This window comes from Grammomys surdaster, unplaced genomic scaffold (assembly GCF_004785775.1).
Source record: "Grammomys surdaster isolate TR1022 unplaced genomic scaffold, NIH_TR_1.0 126278, whole genome shotgun sequence".
Classification (NCBI taxonomy): domain Eukaryota; kingdom Metazoa; phylum Chordata; class Mammalia; order Rodentia; family Muridae; genus Grammomys; species Grammomys surdaster.
In genome coordinates, this window is record NW_021621078.1 from 2,671,447 (window position 1) to 2,692,294 (window position 20,848).

Sequence of the window (20,848 nt, forward strand, 5' to 3'; positions counted from 1 at the left end):
AGATTTTATTAACTTTATGTGTGTTTGTGCATGTGTCTGTCTACAGGCCATGTATATGTGGGTGCCTGGAAAGGACAAATGATGTGGGAACTAGGATCCAAACTCAAGACTTCTGGAAGGCAAGGAAGTACTCTCCAAAATTTTATTTCTTAAAAAATAACACCTCAGGCTGGGTATTTGGTGGACATCTTTAATCCCAGCACTTGTGACTTAAGGCCAGTCTGAATTACAAATTTGAGTTCTAGGACAGCCAGAGCTTCATGTCTCAAAAAACATCAACAACAACAAAAACCAAACACTCAGGGTTGGAGAGTTAGCTCAGCAGTTAAGAGCACATGCTGTTTTTGCAGAGGACTCAGGTTTAATTCCCAGCACCCACATGGTGGCTGGCAATCATCTGTCATACTAATTACAAAGAATCTGACATTCTCTCCTTAGCTTCTCAAGCTCCAGGCATACTCAAATTACTCATACACATAAATAATAAGGCTAGAGTCATCAGAAAGGAAGAAGCCTCAACTGAGGTCGCCATAAGATCCAGGTGCAAGGAATTTTCTTAATTACTGATCAGTGAGGAAGGGCCCAGCCTACTGTGGGCAGTACCATCTCCTGGCTGGTAATCCTAGGTTCTATAAGAAAGGCTGAACAAGTCATGTAAAGCAAGCCAGCAAGTAGCACCCCTCCATGGCTTCTGCATCAGCTCCTGCCTCCAGGTTCCTGGCCTGTGTAAATTCCAATCCTGACTTCCTTTGGTAATGAACGGCAATGTGAAAGTGTCAGCTGAATAAACCCTTTCCTCCCAAACTTGCTTTTTTATGATGTCTTGTTGCTGCTAACAGAAACCTTAAGTAAATCTAAAAATCAAAAACCAAACCAAACAAAGCAAATGACTCGGGCTGGGTGGTGATGGCATAAACTTTTAATCCCAGCACTTTGAAGACAGAGGCAGGCGAATTGTGAGTTTGAGGCCAGCCTGGTCTACTAAGAGAGTTTTAGGACAGTCAGTGTTGTCTAGAGACAGAAACTCTGTCTCAAATAATCCAAAAAGAAAAACACTTGTATGTGAACAATCTAACATTACAGGCAGGAGCCCATTCATAATAGTCAAAAGGAATAACTGACCTCAGCAGACATCAAAAGATTAAAAAAAAAAAAAAAAAGAGTGGTTACTTTCATATGATGAAATTTTATTTAACTAGAAGAAAATAAATGCTAATATATACTACAGCATGAGTAAACTTTGAATACATGGAACTGGTGAAAGAAAAATAAAGGCTATTCATTGATGATTCCACTGACAGGAAATGTCCAGGACAAAATATACCAGTAGCTGCCAGGGGGCAAAGAGGGTGGGGAGTGTTTGCTAATGGTTACAAGGTTTCTCTGGGAGATGAAAGGCATTGGAGGTAAGAGGTGCATAATCTTCTGAACATACATATATGTTCATATATGAACATACATATGTTTGTGGGGTGGGGGTGGGGAGGAAGAAAGCTAATATAAAGTTAAGAGTAAGATTCCTTGAAGAAACTGAAAAACACATTTTCCTTTGTAGACAGTACATATCTATGGAGATATATGATCTCCATAGATTTTATACATACATACATACATACATACATACATACATACATATGTGTGTGTGATTATATGTATATAATCACTTAATTGTATGTCTGAAAGAGGTAAACTTTGTGTTACATATCTAAAAAAGTCAGTTTTAAGTTTATAGCAACATTGTGTTAAATTCTGGGTATTTCTCAATAGAATTATACTTCTTAGCTATGAAAGAGTATATTGCACTTGCATCACATGTACCTATGACAAAAACTACAAGAGGCCCAAGAATATAGCACACTGGCTTACTATGTACAGGGCTCTGAGATCAATTACTGACAGAATACAATACAACAACAACAACACAAAAACAAAACTGCTACCCAAGCTTTTGTTTAAACTCATAGATTTTTCAGGCTAGTGAGATAGATTCATGAGTCAAGAAACTTGGTATCAAGCCTGCCAACGAGGGTGGGACCCAAATAGTGGAAAGAGAGAACTGACCCACAAGCTGTCCTCTGAACCCTACAGGCATGGCATGGTACACACCCACCTCATAAGATGAATAAATGGACACTCAAAAAAGTTCATAGGCTTTATAGATGTAAAGTAAGTGCCATGGTTTGAATATGCTTGGCCCAGGGAGTGGCACTATTAGGAGGTGTGGTCTTGTTGGAGTAGATGTATCACTGTGGGCATGGGCTATAAGACCTTCATCCTAGCTGCCTGGAAGTCAGTTTTCCACTAGCAGCCTTCAGATGAAGATGTAAAACTCTCAGCTCCTCCTGCACTATGCCTGCCTGGACGCTGCCATACTTTTGCCTTGATGGTAATGGACTGAACCTCTGAACCTGTAAGCCAATTCAATTAAATGTTGTCCTTATAAGACTTGCCTTGGTCATGGCATCTGTTCACAGCTTAAAACTCTAATACAGTAAGTAAACCATTACCAAAGTCTAACCTGTTTTCTTAGTGTTACAGGGTCTGTATATTCATGGTACTACTGGAACCAATACTTAAACAGGAAGCTTTATGAAGACACAATGTCAGTGTCACACTGAGCTGGAATAAACAATTTAGCAACTTAATAAGCAACACAACCAAATTTCAGTAACTTCTTCTTAATAAAATGCGAAACATTACTAAAACCCACTACCATACTGGAATTCCTGTATCATTCAGGCCCACAGAACACAGCCTGGGGTTACCTCTTTCTCCTCTGGGCAGTACAGAGGCCCTGTAGGATGAAGAACAGCTTTCTGTGCATAATAAAACAGCTCTGAGATATTCTTTAGGTTTTTTGCTGAACACTAAAAAAAAAAAAAAAAATTAGTTTTTATGTTCTGAAATCAATTATGATAGCCAAAAATAATTTTTAAAATGTTAGCATACAATATTCCTGTTTTAGAACTTTTCCCACTCTCAGAGAGTTTTCCTTATTATTTTTTGTTTGTTCCCGTTTTTTTGTTTTTGTTTTGTTTTGTTTTTTATTTTTGGCTACACTCAGCTTTAGTCGGGTGGGGGTGGGGAGGAAGAAAAACAATGTAAGAGTAAGATTCCTTGAAGAAACTGCAAAACACATTTTCCTCTGTAGACAGTACCAAGATCTCCATAGAGCTCAAGAAGAAAACTGTCAATTTCTCTGTTCTGTTTGGTTTATATGACTTCATAATGAACAGAAAATTGATCCCATCCCCATAATCTCCCCTCCCATTCAAAGTCTCCCATTACAGAGCATTCATCAGCACATTTCCAAACTAAAGCACGAGACATACCTCCACACAGGTTTCTATTTCTGTATATTGGTTCATAATCGGAAGGATGGTCTCCATACTACTATATTCCACCAGATCAGATTTGTTCCCAACCAATATCAAAGGCAGCCTGAAATGAATAGGGCATTAATGCAATAAAGAAAACAGAAGATGTAAGATTTGTATTTTAACTTATGTCATTACCCATTCTAGTTAAATTCCCATTGTAAGTTTTCTAATAAGGTCAAGCCAAGGCCCCCAGATAGTAGGTTCATTCAGTCAGTCATCTCGGATTTATAGAGCATTTGTTTTAAGTCACACACTCTTACAAGTACTTCTAAGTACTTCTAAGACCTTAAGAAAAAGGCTCCTCAGCGGTTGGAGAGGTGGCTTCGTTGTTAAAAGCACTAGCTGCTCTTCCAGAGTTCAACACCCAGAGCCCACATGGCAGCTCAAACTGTCTGTAACTCCAGTTCTAGGACACCCAACACCCTCCCACAGACAAACACCAATGTATATAAAATTTAAGAAGGGGGGGAAGGGTGGACAGATGGGTAAGAGCACTGGCTACACTTCCAGAGGACCCAGGTTCAATTCCCAGCACCCACATGGTAGTTCAAACTGTCTGTAACACCAGTTCTAGGTGAATCTGATACTCTTACATAGACATACATGCAGATAAAATACCAATGGACACTTTTTGTTTTGTTTTGTTTTGTTTTGTTTTGTTTTTCAAGACAGGGTTTCTCTGTGTAGCCCTGGCTGTCCTGGAACTCACTCTGTAGACCAGGCTGGCCTCGAACTCAGAAATCTGCCTGCCTCTGCCTCCCAAGTGCTGGGATTAAAGACGACCAATGGACACTTATGAATAAATAAATCATTAAAAAAAATTAAAGCCAGGTGGTGGTGGCATATGCCTTTAATCCCAGCACTTGGAAGGCAGAGGCAGGAGGATCTCTAAGTCTCTCTGATCTACAGAGCAAGTTTTAGGACAGCCAGGGATACACAGAGAAGCCCTGTCTCAAAAAGCCAACTAAACAAAAAATATCCCTCTCATTCTAAGAGTGAAAACTGAACTGTAACAGGGAGATCGAAACAGAATGAAAGGGAGGGAGATGATCATGAACCTTCTCTTCAGTGGGTGGCATGTGAGCCCAGTATTGAGAGAGGATATGGAGTCTGCATGTGCAGAGCAGAGAGAACTAGCTGGGAAGAGAGAGCATGGCCATGCTGGTGGGGTCAGAGAGCAGGACAGGTGTGCCAGAATGGACGGACAAGGAGAAGGTCGAGATGGCTTAGACTGAGGATGAAGGCCAGACATACTAGGATTTCTAAGCTCTGGTAAGAAATGTAGGTTTTATCATTAGTATAAATAAGAAGCTAGTGAAGAGTTAAGTAGGGGCAAGGTCTGATCTAGTCGATGTTTTTATTTTTTATTATTACTATTATTAATGTATCTGATACCACTGAACTCAGTATTTAAGTTGTTGCTTTGTTTTTGTTAAATTTTAAGTTTCTTATATGCATGAGTGATTTGCCTGCATATATGTATGTGTACCACATGCATGCTTCGTACCCAAAGAAGTCAGAAGGAGGTATTGGATTCCAAGAACTAGAATTACAGAGAGTTGTTAGCCACCATGTGGGTGCTCAAAATCAAACCTGGATCTTCTGGAAGAGCAGCCATTACTCTTAACTGCTTAGCTAGCATCCTAGCACTAATTAACACATTAAAACACGATCTGCTATAATTCAGAGATACATAGTGAAGTATTTACAACTTGGCGTGATGTCTATTTGCTTCAAAATTGTCCCGATGGTATTAATAAACAAGATTGGTCCTGAATTAACTGTTGAAGGTGGGTGACAGATTCATTACACTATTGTCTATTTGCTTAATGTGTGAATTTTGTCATTAAGAAAAAGCCTTAGAGCATACTCGGGAAGTAGAGGCAGGCAGATCTCTGTGAGTTCAAGGCCAATCTGGTCTACAGAGAAAGTTCCAGGACAGCCAAGAGTACACAGAAAAACCTTGTCAAAAACAAAACAAAAAGAAAAAAATAGAAAGGCCTTGACCAATAACTCTCACAAATATGGTGAATGTTCCCAAGACTCAGACTCTGCAAGAAATGTAGTAAGCACTAGCCTCACAAAATGACACAGTACAAGACGGTGAAAGAATCTGTGCGTGTGCAGGAAAAGGGGCATTATGGCAGGAAACGGATTGGCTATGGTGGGCAGACTAAGCTTATTTTCCACACAAACACAAAAAGGGCACTGTTAGAAAGATGCTGAGGCTGAGCCTGATTGCAGATTTAAGAGGATGTGGGAGGCAGTAAGAGAAAGAGCCAAGCGATCCAGCTCTAAGATGATTTTAGGGTGTGCGTGTGTGAGTGTCTGTGTGTGTTTTTCAAGATAGGACTTCTCTGTGTATCCCTGAACTTCCTGGGATTCCCTCTGTAGATCAGGCTGACCTGGAACTCAGAGCTCTGCCTGCCTCTGCCTCCTGAGCGCTGGGAAGAACAGACAAGTGAGCAAAACACATTCTCTGACAGAGAGCAGACTGAACATTTAAAGATCTTGTTTTATTTAAGTAAAACCTGAGAGGCCTATGGGAAATCTAAATGGGTTGTCAAAGATCACTGAGTCGTGGAGACTGTTTCATGTGAGTCCTAAAGGACAGCTTGGAACAAAACAAATCATTTTACTAGACTCCAAACTCCCAACACTAACTCTTGCAGCATTTACTTTAGCATCCTTATCTTCAGTGTGATTTTTATTGCTTATATTGCCCAAGAAGAGGCTCCTAACAAGATTAGGAAGAATTAGGAAACACAGTAGTTTATTGTTTAAAACAGTCTAAGCTCAAGTCCAAGTTTATCAATTCTAAAGGCCAGGCTACAGTGGAGGCATCGATTGCTTCCGAAACTTTCTGGCTATGTGACACTGATAAAAGAGTCCTAAGGAAGAATAGGTATGTACCAAAAATAATCTACAGGTAAGGCTCAGGAAAGAAGTTACTGGAAAATGTAAGGTCTATACTGGCTTGGCAGTGCACACATACAATGTGGCAACTGGGAGGCTGAGGCAGGAGGAGGAGGTAGGAGCAGGAAGATTACAAGTCTGAGAACAGCCTGGGAAATACAGTGAGATTTTTGTATCTCTAAGAAAAATTAAATTAAAATAAATAAAATAAAAACAAGGTCCACAAAGTAGCCATAGTATTTTAGTGACTGCAAAGCCAAAGTTCTAAAACCAGTGGCATAAAATGGGTTCTTCATAGATACTGGCCAAGGTATGCTCTCTTCTCCAGAGTGGCCCTCCTAGAAACATCTCCAGGAGAAAGCACCAAGAGCATGTGGATACTACAGCCTTTAAGGCTCCACTGTCCAATACAACACTCTATGATGATGGCCTTGTTTGATTTTTGAGGCAGGGTCTTTCTCAATAATCCTGGCTATCCTAGGACTCCCTGCACCAGGCTGGGATTCAGAGCATGTGCCAATGTGCCCGGAAACGAGCATGCTCTTTAGTGCTCCACTACCAATACCACCGGCCACAGGCAGCCACTGAGCTTCTGAAACGTGGGTCAGTAGATGAGAGGAATGGAGACTGGCTATCGCATTTTAATTAATTTAAATTGCCACAAATGACAAGAGGCTATAGCACTGAAGAGCTGAGTCATTCTCTCCTTTCCACTTTGTCACCGCAAAGTTTAAGGAACAATGAAGAGTCATCACAGAGCTTCCAGGCCATGTAAGTTAGTTTCCCTTCCACAAATAAGACAGGGGCATCAGATTTCCAGAGAATAAAAAACAAAAATGCTGAAAAAAGAATCCTGAAAACTTGAGCAAAGGGCCAGATGTATATAATTAATACATAAAACATGATTTCCTAACATTTAAAAAGATTTAAATGGGGGCTGGACAGATGGCTCAGTGGTTAAGAGTACCTGCTGCTCTTCCAGAGGACCTGCCTTTGGTTCCCAGCACCCACATGGTGGTTCACCAACAGTTATAACTCCAATTACAGAGGATCTGATGCCCTCCTCGAACCTCTGGCAGCATGCACACTGTACACCAAACTTCTCACATACACATAAATAAATAAGAACAATAATAAACCAGTGTTAAAAAGATTAGAATGTTGGGCTAGGAGTGGTGGCACAAACCTTTAGCACTCAGGAGGCAGACAGATCTTTATGAGTTTGAGGTCAGCCTAGTATCAACCTGTCTCAAAGAAAAGGAAAAAAAAAGAAGAAAAGAAAAAACCAGATTGAAGATTGAAGGCTGGGCGAGAAGGCACCAGAGGTATACACCTTTAAATCCCAGCACTTGGTTGCACTTGGTTGTTAGAGGCAGGTGGAGTAAATTCCAAGCCAGCCAAGATCCTGTCACCCCACAAAAAAAAAAAAAAAAAAAAAAGAAAAAAGAAAAGAAAAAACAAGAAAAGAAAAAACAAGAAAAATGAAAAAAAGAAATAATAAAAATAATTTTGTCCAATTAAGTACTGGAAGGAAATACTTTCATCTGGCTTAAAACTGAAAGCATTTATGCAGAGAACTATCACTCTACTTGGGAAACGACTGAGTATGTTGTCTTGCATTTCCCTTCACACTGTATCTTCCAAAAAACTGCAGAGAGCCTCTTTGCATGAACTTCTAAATGGAGAGTTACAGGGCATTTTAGAGAAGTTATATACAAGCTATCTAACTCAATTCTCACTACACCCATATGCATCCAAGATGGACATTACCTCTATCCCTATTACAGCTGAGGAAACTAGGCAGTCAAAGGAAGTCAGAGCCTTAAGTTCTGAAGTTGGCAAAGCAGATCTGAAAGGTTGCTCAGTCCTATGTTCTGCCTAGTGCACACTGTGAGCAATCAACAATCTCACACCTCATTAAAGAAGCAACTCAAGAAAGGGCACACAATACAGGCAAAGACAGACTCCAGATAGACTCAAGAGCAGGTTTTGAACAAAACGTAGGATTACTAACATACTAGATCTGTCGGTAACCATCACAGCGTCAGAGCTGTTTTCTGCTCTGCTCTCGAATCTATTTACTGTTTCTAATCACTCCTGCCCTCAAAAAGGTGTGTGGTGGTGTATGGAGGTAGGTGAACAGGGAGAAACTTGATAAATCCAATGCAGACATGGCTCAGCAGAGAAACGCATTCACCAGCAAGCCTCAGTTCCATCCTGGAACCAACACAATAAAAGAAGAGAACTAAACCCTATTTTTTGTTGTTGTTGGTTGGTTTTGGTTTTTCAAGACAAGGTTTGTCTGTGTAGCCCTGGCTGTCCTGAAACTCACTTTGTAGACCAGGTTGGCCTTAAAAAACTCACACAGCTCGACCTGCCTCTGCCTCCTGAGCACCGGAATTAAAGGCATGTGCCACTGCCTCCTGAGTAGATTTACTTTATTATTTCATGTGTCTGAGTGTTTTGTCTGTATCAATGTCAATGTACCACACTCATGCCTGGTACCTGAGGAGATGGTGAGCACCATGTGAGTGATGAGAATACAACCCGGGTCCTCTGAAACAAGTGCTCTTAACCAGTCCAAACGCTACAGCCCTAAATCCTGCAAGCTGCCCTCTAACACATGCACACACACACACACACACACACACACATGCGCGCACGCACACACACAAATAAATAAATATTTGAAAGAAAATCTAAATATGGGGCATGTTAATAACTGGGAGATCTAAGTAAAGACTTCACAGTGACGTTTGTTACTGTTTCTTAGCTCTTTTCTTTAGATGTGAAAGAAAAAAAAATACCTGCTGTCTTTGTCTGTTCTTTCATTTATGAGAGGAATCCATCGGCTTGTTACCTAAAATAAAATTAAGTAGGAATGAAGGCATGATGCAGGTCTTCTTTGAAAAGCTGCACATCTTTAATTCCAGAACTCAGGAGGCAGAGACAGAGGCAGGAGGATTTCTGAGTTCAAGGCCCATCTGGTCTACATATTGAGTTCCAGACCAGCCAGGGTTACATTGTGAGATTCTTTCTTTGAAAAGAAAAAAAGAAAAAAAAAGAAAGAAAGAGAAAAAGAAAAAAGGGGGAGGAGAAACCAAAACAGAAAAGGCATACTGTTCTTTTAAAATTTATGATTCCAAGTGTTCTGTCTAAATATATGTCTGGACACCATGAGCACGCCCCTAGTGCCAAAGAGGGCTTCAGACTCTAGAACTGAACTGGAGTCACAGATGGGAGCAGACTCTGAGCCATCCCTCCTCTATATGTCGTTAAGAGCTCTTAATACTCTCACTAGACTATCAGCTTTGATCAGATTTGTCCCATTAAAACTACATATGGTGGCACGTTTGGAATCCCAGGCTGAGGCCGGAAGATCATGAGTTCCATCCAGGCTAGGATACAGCGCAAGAAACTACCTTAAAAACAAAAATGAAGTTGGCAGTGGTGGCTCACACCTTTAGTACCAGCACTTGGGAGGTAGAGGCAAATTGATCTCCGTGAGTTCAAGGCTAGCCTGGTCTACAGAGCAAGTTCCAGAACAGCCAGGATTACTCTGTGAGGCCCTGTCTAAAACAAACAAACAAAAAATCCCACAACAAAAAAAAGAAAAGAACCCAAAAACTTGAGGCAAGAGGATTGCAGCCTGGGCTATATGACAATTCCAGATCAGGCTAAGCTACACAGTAAAAACATTCCTCAAAATACGTAAGTAAATAAATAGTAATGCATTGAGTTTAAATAGAGTGAAAATGTAAACATACCTTATCAATAGAATGTTTGTTGTTAACAGCATAAACTATGCAGATGACATTAGCCTAGAAGATAAAGTAATAAATTAGTGGTACTTTGAAATAAAATATACATGACAGCATTTAATTACCAAATACCTAAGATTTTAGAGCCAAAGGGGGAAATTTTTTGAAAAAGAAAAACCAACCTATAAGAACAAAGTATCCCTAAAGAAGTAGAGCCAACAATACATATTCAAATACCAACTGAGAAATTCCTGGTAAGCTGGGAATGGTGGGACACATTATAGAGCAAGTGGAGGGAGGGGTCAAGACACGCCACAACCACACAAGGAAAACTGTCACTATCCAACTGTCCCTCAGAAAAAGCATATTCTTGGTAAAAGAACTAAAAAGATACTCATAGGATTATCACTGTTCACACGAGTGGGAATATGCACACACAAACACATGCACATACATTATGCATACCTGTGATATTTCTTGATGAAGTTGCTCATCACTCTGTTCTGCCTCTATAAATGACAAAAGCCAATATTTTGTATTTTAAAATCCTTCATAACTAATCATCAAGCTAAAAACAAAAAAAAAATCTATGTAATATTCACATAACAAAATTGACATAGATGGTTTCCAGCAACTACATAGCAGCACATAACTATCTGTAACTCCACTTTCAGGGGATCCTACACCCTTTTCTGGCCTCCATGGGCATCAGGCATGAACATAATACATTTACATACCTACAGGCATACATACATACTCATAAAAATCAGTAAATCTTCAAAATAACATAGTGTACCAGGCAGAAACCAAATTGAGGCTAATGCAGTGAAAAAAAAGGCGACCTACTATAAGGAAGCCAGTTAGCAGGGAAGCTAATAAAGGAGGACAATTCCAGCACAGAAGTGCAGAGGCCTCTTGTCAAAGATCTAGGCCAGTATCTGATCCAGAGTTAAAAAAGAGTCAGGCAAAAGAGATCAACAACTCAAGAAAGGAGACTGAGCGCTTCAGAGTCAGAAGCCCAGACAAGAATTGCGACACAGAGTCCAAGACTACAGGATCTGGACACTATCAGCACAGTAGGTAGGAGTAATAACAAAAAGGCCCCGAGGCAAAACTGTAGTTTGACAATGAAGAAAGCAAAGATTCCCTTTCTGGGCTGGTAAGATGGCTCAGTTGATAAGGGCTCTTGTGCCACACCTTAGTACAATTCCCAGAACCCACACAGTGGAAGGAGAGACTGAAATTCAGCAAGGTATCCTCTGACCCTCACACATACCATAGCACATTCACGTCCACACACATACTAAAGAAATCAGTAACGTGTATAGTCTTACAATCAGAAATAGTAAGTTGACCTCTGTGTGTATGTGGTGTATACGTGTGTACATATCTACGTGTTCACATGTGTGTTCACATGTGTGATGATGATGCTAGGGATCTTCTACTGTCTCACTTTGTTTCCACACTGGTCTCTTTAGTGAACCTGCAGCTCACAAACTGGCTGACTGGCTGACTGGCTGGCCAATGAGCCCTGGGGTGTGCACGGCTGTCGCTGCCTAGTGCTGCTGTTACAGCCACAGTGCCCAGACTCTTACTTTGGTATCAAGGATCTGCCTGCAGGTTCAGCAAGTACTTTAACTACTAAGCAATCTCCTCAGCTCTCAAACTGACCATTTTTAATTCATTTTAATTCTTTGTAACAAAGGCTGAGAAATTAAAGAACACAAATAGAGTTCAACAAGTAATAATATATATATATACATCTTTGTGTGTGATCCTGGAGATGAATATCAGGCTAGGCAAACACTGGGTAAAATGAGCTACGTCCCCAGTCCTTCAACAAATTCTAAAATTTAGAACTTTCTCACTCTTTTTTGAATATGTATGTGTATATGGTACCTGCATGGACAATGTGTCTGTGGTGGCCAGAGGCACTGGATTAACTCTGAGGCTAGAGTTACAGGAGGCTGTGACCCTGACTGTGGGTGCTGGGGATTAGACTCAGATCCTCTGCAAGAGTAGTACATGATCTTAAACATTTTTAAAAGCTCGATGAGGTTTATTTCAGGGCTATTACACTAACTTCAGAGCCTCCTTCACCCACCAAAGGCCACCCATTACCTGAATAATCGACAATGTGTGTTGGAACTCTTTCAGGGGTGACATCAGCTGGAATGGTGATTTCCTCTGCTCGGGGAGGAACCTTTATTTGACAACAAATATAAAAAAAGAATAAATGTGGTAAAATTATCCATCATACTTACTAATAGACCATTCAGATTTATCTATAGCAGGCCCTTCTGTTTAGAGCTATCTTTGTAGGTATTCACTGCATTTTAAAACACAAAACAAAATGACAACTTTCAAGGTAACCAATAAACACTAATTTTGTCTAGGCTAGATTAAAACTGTCTGGCTTCATAAGCCACGTTTAATAATTCCACATTTCAGAAAGACTGCATCTTTTTAACAAAACTGTCAAGTGTGGAGGCTCATTCCTTTCTTTTTAATTAATTTATTTTTATGTGTATGAGTTTTGCTTACATGCATATCTGTGAACCATATGTATATCTGGTACCACAAGAGGCCAGAAAAGGGTACTGGATCCCCTGGAACTGGAGAAACAGACAGCTGTGAGGTATCATCTGAGTGCTGGGAATCAAACCCAGGTCCTGTGGAAGAGCCAGCCAGTGCTCTTAACTGCTGAGCCTTCTCTCCAACCCCAACTGTATGATTTTTAATTATGGAGGAAAACAAAAAAAGTATCCACACTCAAAAGGAATACACTAAAACAACTCTAACTTCAGTTACACATTTAAAATTTACTTATTCCTTCTGACAGGGTTTCACTATGCAGTTCTAGCTGGATTGGAACTATGAGTCTTTAAATGTGTTTATTTATGTATGTGCATGGGCATCATAGCACACAAGTGGAGTTCAGTATGGAGTCAGTGTTGTACTTCCACCAAGTGGGTCCTGGGAACTAAAATCAGGTTGTCAGTCTTGGCAGCAGGTATCTTTTCTCACTTTTCCCATCTTGTTAGCTCTTTAGACAAACTTCTGCAGAGAACTTTGGGTATTATACCCTAACTCTCAAATAATGTTAATGATTCCAAAATATATTCCACTTTTCTTCTCTTCTTTTTTTTTAATATTTATTTATTTTATGTATGTGAGTATACTGTTGCTGTCTTCAGACACACCAGAAGAGGCCATCAGATCACATTACAGATGGTTGTGAGCCACTATGTGGTTGCTGGGAATTAAACTCACAACCTCTGGAAGAACAAACAGTGTTCTTAACCACTGAGCCATCTCTCCAGCCCTCCACTTTTCAAATTAAGGAATTACTATTTGATTCTTCTTTAATGCAAAGGGGAACAAAGCAGCAGCCATGGAATTGTGAATGTTGAAACCACTACCAAGGGGAGATATGCTCAGCAGTGAACTGAAGCTCCTGCTTGGTATGCACAAGACCCTGGATCCAATCTCAATTACCACAAAAATCCAGAACAACAAAGACGCTGCCATGTGACACATCAAATTCCTAGCTCAGCAATAAAACAATAAGATTATTTCTTTCTAAACAAGAGTAAAGAAAGGATTAATGTAAACTCTGACATTAGTTTTATTTTTACTTGTGTGTGCAGGCACATGTACTTGAATGCCACATTTGTGTGTATGTTGGGAGACAGATACCACACATGCCAAAGAGTGTGGATATCCAGGAGCTAAAGTTATAAGCAGCTACGAATCAACTGATACTGGGAATTGCACAAGGATTCTCTGGAAGTATGGCAAGTTCTTTTAAGTACTGAGTTATTTCTCTAGCCTCAAACTCTGACATTAATAATACTTTGGAAAAAAACAAGCCAGACCTGTAATCTCAGTATTTGGGAGGCAGAGGTAGAAGAATCAGAAAGAAGTTCAAGACTAGCCTGGCTACATAGAAAGTTTGAGGCCGCCGGGCAGTGGTGGCGCACGCCTTTAATCCCAGCACTTGGGAGCAGAGGCAGGCGGATTTCTGAGTTCGAGGCCAGCCTGGTCTACAGAGTGAGTTCCAGGACAGCCCAGGCTATAAAGAGAAACCCTGTCTCAGGGAAAAAAAAAAAAAAAAGAAAGAAAGTTTGAGGCCAACCTGTACTATACAGACTGTGCTCCCAGAAATAAACAAAACAAACTAACAACAACAAAATCCAAAATGTTGTTATGCTGCCCCACTGATACTGTTCTCTACCCCAATACCCTAACGCTACAGGAGGGTTTAGCCAGCATCCCTCACGCTGGGATTTCCAAAGTGAAAGTAAGTATAGCCCAGTATGATGGTGCATACATGTAATCCCAGGACCAAGGAAGTGGAGGCAGGAGGATCAGGAGTTTAAAGTCATCCTGGGGTACATGAGACCCTGTCTGAAAACAGCAATAATAATAGTAATAATAGCAAAACTAAAATGCTGGTTTCTGGTGGCATTTCATTATTATTAATGTCATATACAACAATTCTTTGGATCTGTAGATAATATAGAATGAATTCATTTCTAATTTGTAAAATGAAGTCTGTAGGTAATGTTAGTTGCATCAGAATTCTAGTCTGACAAAAACTCAGGAACTGGACAGCACCAGGCAGAAGGTAAGCAGTACTCAGACTGTAATCAGATTTCAATTCACACAACACTCTGCATCTTTCACGTCTGGAAAACATTTTATCTCTGAAAACAAACTACAGAAATGCTATGATCTCCAGATTCTTTTTCCCATCACTTTAAAAAAGAGACAACTAAGACCTAGAGATGACAAATGGCAAGGTCACTGGCTAGTGAGACGGCTCAGTGACTTGCCAAGCAGACTGACAATTTGAAGTGGATCCTCAGGCCTTGTGTGGAAGAAGGAGAAAATTGTGACTCACACAAGCTGTCCTGTAATCTCCACACTGTGCAATGGCATGTATGTATTCGTTCAAACATACTCATGTAATATAAAACAAAATTTAACGGTAAAGTCAAAGGCACAAAATGAAAAGAACTTAGGCTCTTTCATAAGGTGATGACCTCTGTAAGCTTTTTTAAAGCCCTAACTGTTGAAGAAACATATGAAGGTAGCATTGATATCATTTTAACTTATTTTTTATTTAAAAACAAAACAGCAACAACAAAAAACTTACAACAAAGAAATTAAATGTTTACCTCTTCCGGAAATTCTTCACTGACCAGAGACATAATCAGTGATGTCTTCCCAACTCTAGCTGTTAAAAGAAAAATCATTACTTAATAAAACATTTTGGTCCTACAGAAACTCAAATCCAGTAACCACATAAGGAGTTATTAGTTGTGAGGGGAAAGATAAGTATAAGCCCTTTTCCTACAGCCTCCTGCACTTCAGGTGTACCAGCACCTACAATTGCTTGCCTGTAATTCCAGCTACCTGGGGAGGCTGAGGGAATAAGATGTCAGGTTTGAGGAAAGAACAGAACAGAATACAGTAACAAAAACCTTCCTGCATTACCTATTCAGAGTTGTATAAGAATCTATCCCATAATATAAGATGCTTAATTTTCTAAATTAAATTTCTAAAGATCATTTCTAAATCTTCACCTTTATGAATAATGTTGTAACTCATATTCTACAACATAAATTCCTTAAAGTGGAATTCAAGTTAGCACACGGGCTGTTCTGTTTCAATGACATTATTAGTTATGTTCACAAGAGAGCACATCAGCTCACACCCTCAGCAACAGAGGGACCTGAGGGCCTGGATCCCTATATGGCGCACTCCTTCCTTTTTGTTATGTATTTAAAAGGCTGATAACAAGGTAAAAAAACAAAACTTTTCTGTCCCAGTGATCTTTTTAATAAAGGACAATTAAAATCTCAATCTTTATTTTACGTTTCTGATCATGTGGTTACTACTGTCAAAATAAGTGCTTATCAACCAAGTCTGTTCGAGCTCCTAGAGGAAAACAGACTACTGACAGTTAATTCCTGCCACAGCGGCAAAGTATAAATTCTAAATACAGGTCCAAATATGAAAGATGGCAATTTTTAAGAGTTAAGAAAAGTCACAGCCCTTTCCTACATGGCTGGAAAATCATGAATGGCTAGAACACACAAGAAACTACACTGGTCACAACAGCACCGTGTGAAATAGAGACAAATTATACGGTTTAACAGGTAGCTTCTAGCTCTATTTCTATAGACTATTTAAAAATACTTTTATATTTATTATTTTATGTATACACGTGTGTCTGTGTGTGGGCATATGTAGACATGTGTGGGTACCCAGAGAGTCAAGAAGACAGTACAGGATCCCCTGGAGCTGGAGTTACAGGTGGTTGTGAGCTGTCCATGTGGGTGCTAGGACACAACTCTGGGTCCTCTGGAAGAGCAATATGCACTCCTAACTAACTACTGAGTCATCTCTCCAGCCCCCTACAGACTTTTTGATTGTTTTATGTAAAAAAAAAAAAAAAGCACGCAGAAATACAGTACTATTATCCAATCTATTGACTTTATTCACTACTATATTTTACAGAAAATGAAAATAAAAACGGCTGTCACATCTATTATAGTCAGTCCCTTTTGAACTAGGAGCATTGTCTGTGTCAGAGTTTCATGTAGCCTAGGCTGACCTTGAACTCAAAATGTGTATACACCTGAGAATGACCTTCACTGTCTTTTCTTTCCTCTCCTCCTCCCTCTCTCTGCCCTGACCCCAGACACTTTAAACGGTCTCACAATATAGCTCTGGCTTCCCTAGAACTCATTATGTAGATCAGGTTGGCCTTGAACTCAGAAATCCCTTTGGGATTAAGGGTATGTGTCACCACCACACCTGGCCTTCCATATATTTTTATTTTTTGCTACTAAAAACTGTCAATAAATACTATTTTAAGTTATTTTGGTGGCTAAAAAAAGGGCAACTTCTAGATTATATATATCAAGTAAAATTAATCTAAATATTGACAAATGAAATAGAGATATTCTTTTATATCTTTTTTTTTTCTTTTTTTGATTTTTCGAGACAGGGTTTCTCTGTGTAGCCCTGGTTGTCCTGGAACTCACTCTGTAGACCAGGCTGGCCTCAAACTCAGAAATCCTCCTGCCTCTGCCTCCCAAGTGCTGGGATTAAAGGTGTGCACCACCACCGCCCGGCCAAATATATCTTTTTATGTGTATGGAGTCTGTGTGTGTTGAGATCAAACACTGGACCTCTCACAGGCTAGGAAAATGTACTATCCTAGCCCCAGCAAAAATTTTTGGAGTACTTCTATGTGTCTTAGATGTTCACAACACTTCTGAACAAGGCAGTTGTATCTTCCTTTTACAAAAATTACAGGCTTCAGAGTTATCACCAATAAAGCCAACAGTTTTTCTACAGAGCAGGATAAACTGCTATCCCTGATTCAGGTTTCTTTGCATTGAAATTCTGTTATATTTCTCTCGTTACTGCTAGAGGAGACTACTACACTGCCCAGGTTAGTCTGGCACTCCTAGGCAGTCCTCCAAGCAGCCCGCCCTCCCCGAGTGCTGGAGCCACTGGCGCCTGCCAGGCTAAATAAAAACCTAGCCTGTGGTTTTACATATGTCTCTGCTTGCCCTTTTGCCTAATTCTGGTATTTCATTTAAACATTTCCCAGTTCCCAACTTTCTCATCAATCTACCAACAATATAAATGCCCACTCTACTTTCTCCCACACCTGTCATCTTCTAGCTCAGCCTTCTGGACTCTCACCTTCCTCCCAGCTCCCATGAATCATACTAGTGGGAGTGCCACCAAACCACAGCGCACCTACCTCATCCCATCCACTGTTGCCCACTCGGGCAAGTTGCACAAACAAGGCCATCCATGCTTCACACAGGTACAAGCACTAACAAGCCACAATGAGTCCTGTCCTCCCCACCCCCACCCCCATGGCTTTCCTCATCCAAAAACCATTATGTCTCCTCTGTACTTTTACATCTTATCTCTTTAGGGCTCTTCAATCCTAGCACAACCTAAAGACCCCCAGAGGTACCACAGCTCTCACTGCCTCCACTAACAACTTCTATGTCATAACCTGTATTAAGCTACTATGAATGTAACATACATACTTACCATGTATGAGTCTACATGAACACAATAACCACATATTTGTAAATAAGTGGCTAATAAAGCAAACCTAATTTTGTATGAATGGAGGACCTCTAGCACTACCTGACTGGACGTCTTTGCCCAGGGATAGCAGCATTGCCAGGGAAACCATTTCCACCTCCCAACACTTCTCCAATGTTTCTTTTCTTAAAATGTATTTATTTTTATGTGTGTGGGTATTTCATCTGAATGCACATGTATGTACACCAAGAAGAGTGTTTTGGATCTCCTGGAACTGAAGTTACAGGTGGTTGTCAGTTGCCATGTGGGTGCTAGAAATTGAACCCAAGTCCTCTCTCTGAAAGAGCAGCCAGTGCTCTTAACCACTCAACCATCTCTCCAGCCCCACAACTTTTAAAAGTGAGTTTCTGGATTTAAGGCCCAGTACTGCCCTAGAAGAGGTATTCTGCAAACTGAACAGCAGGCAACTGCTGAAGCAATACAAAAATAAAATAAAGCCATCAAGATAACTCAGTGGGGTCTGGTACCTGCTGCCAGGACTCACAAGCTGAATTCAACCCCCAGGACTAACACAAGAGAACTGACTCCTACAGGTAGTCCTCCAACTTCCACACGTGTACACATACTCATACACACACACATACCTAATAAAATAACAATTAAAAATAAACTCTAAGCAGGTGTGGTGGCACACACTTTTAATCTCAGCACTTAGGAGGTAGAGGCAAGCAGATCTCAGTGAGTTCAAGACCAGCCAGGTCTACAGAGTGAATTCCAGGTCAGCCAGAGAAACTCTGTCTTGAAAAACAAAGATGAACTGTATAAATCACTGTATCCAATTTGTTCTTAGTAAAAACCTAAGGTTAGAATTCTACATAACAAAACAGAATGTGAAACTATGACAAGTGGTTTCAAAGTCCCTTGCAATTTCCTAGTAACAGCTAGGTCTTTTCTTATAAATAACTATACAAGCTCATCCTATAGACAGAGCTCATTTAGGAGATGCAGACAAGATAGCTTCAGAATAAGGGTTTGTCACCAGAAAAAATCCAACCTCATAAGTAGAAGGTTGGAACCTTCAGACTCATCCTAAAACCTAGAAAGAGACTGAAAAGGGGGGACTGGAGTTTGAGTCCAACCACATGACAAAGAGACCCCAAACAAAACCTCTAGGCTTCACATCTCAGGAGACCTTCCAGGTTAGTGAACACACCAGTAAGGTGGTACACTTTAACTCCACACTAAGCTCCGGGTCCTTCCAACTCTTCCTCCTGCCTCTCCTCATTTGCAGGATCGTAAGTGTAATGTTTTCTAATGAACAAGCAAACTTGAGGGAGCTGGTGAGAAGCCTCTTTTCAGTGTTTGACTAACAGGGGAGGCCAACTACGAAGGAGACACTGGCAGGAGTAAAGATGGCAACTGAACAATCTCACAGATGCTTGAAGACATGGACACACAAGACAGTGGCCCCAAGGGTGTGGCTAACTTGTTTAAAGTCATTTGCATCAGTTACCACTTCCCAGAGTATGATTTTATTTATTTGCTCACATCCTACCTCATCTAGAAAACAAGCTGAAGCAATTCCATCTAGAGCCAGCCATGATGGCACATACTTTTAACCCCAATACTCAGGAGGCAGAGACAGGCAGATCTGAAGGCCAGCCTGCTCTACAGAGTGAGTTCCCAGGACAGTCAGAGACACACAGAGAAACTCTGTCACAAAATACAAAACAAAAACAGGCTTGGTTCTTCCAAAGCAACTGTGATTATAATAAAGTGAGGAGGATGACTATGCAGTTATATTTTTAATTAACTTTTAGCATTTGGAAAAATAATCCTAGCAAGGACCTTCCCTATAATGGGAGGCTAAAGCGGAAGGACTGCTATGGATTTGAGGCCAGCAAACATGAGTTCCAAGCAAACCTGGGCTACAAGTGATACTTTCTGTCAGAAGGAGAAAGGGAAGAAGAGAAGGAGGGAACAACTTTGTTGTTACCAAGGAACAATTAAAAGTATGGTGGTTTAGCTAGGTGTGAGGGCACACACTTTTAATCCCAGTGCCTGGGAGGCAGGTGGATCTCTGTGTGTTCAAGGCCATTCCAATTTACTTGGTGAGTTCACTGATCATAGGTAGGTGATAGCCTACAAGACAAATGTTGTCAATACCTATGATCTACCTCTCTCCAAGTCTGATCAACACAGTGGCATTACTACAAGAAGAGCAAACAAGACATTGGAGAGCAGAGGGGTGTGTGTGTGTGTGTGTGTGTGTTTCCAAGTGTGCACTTATTTGCCACAGTGCATGTGTAAAGGTCAGAAGACAGCTTTCAGGAGCTGGTTCTCTCCTTCCATCATGTGGGTCCAGGGACTGAACTCAGATGAGAGTTGGGAGCAAGCACCTTTGCTCCATTATTTCAGCTGGCCTGAGGTTTTTTAAGAAAACTATGCTGGATTTTTATGTAGAAGACATTCATGTTCTTTGTTCCATATATATAACCATCCTCTCTTGGGTTTTGTTGTTTGGTCTCACTGAGGCTCAGACTGACCTAGAACTCACTATGTAGCCTGGGCCACAGTGATCATCTTGTCCTAGCTCTAGGACTATATGTGTTAGTCACCAGGCCCTGCTATATTTGGTTTTTAAATATGAGAGTATGAGAGAGAGAGAGAGAGAGAGAGAGAGAGAGAGAGAGAGAGAGAGAG

General features: G+C 40.5%; 1 protein-coding gene across 4 annotated transcripts in view; it reads right to left on the minus strand.

Moving 5' to 3' along the window:
- Window positions 1–20,848, minus strand: part of Rhot1 (ras homolog family member T1) — a 69,348-nt gene that overhangs the window by 39,134 nt on the left and 9,366 nt on the right. For all 4 annotated transcript variants that reach the window (XM_028759161.1, XM_028759159.1, XM_028759160.1 and 1 more), the window contains exons 2-8: window positions 15,241–15,299; window positions 12,179–12,260; window positions 10,523–10,566; window positions 10,064–10,117; window positions 9,104–9,156; window positions 3,333–3,441; window positions 2,766–2,867 (exon numbers count right to left, since the gene is read on the minus strand). In XM_028759161.1, coding sequence (XP_028614994.1) covers window positions 2,766–2,867; window positions 3,333–3,441; window positions 9,104–9,156; window positions 10,064–10,117; window positions 10,523–10,566; window positions 12,179–12,260; window positions 15,241–15,299 — 503 coding nt within the window. The remainder of the gene's footprint in view (window positions 1–2,765; window positions 2,868–3,332; window positions 3,442–9,103; window positions 9,157–10,063; window positions 10,118–10,522; window positions 10,567–12,178; window positions 12,261–15,240; window positions 15,300–20,848) is intronic.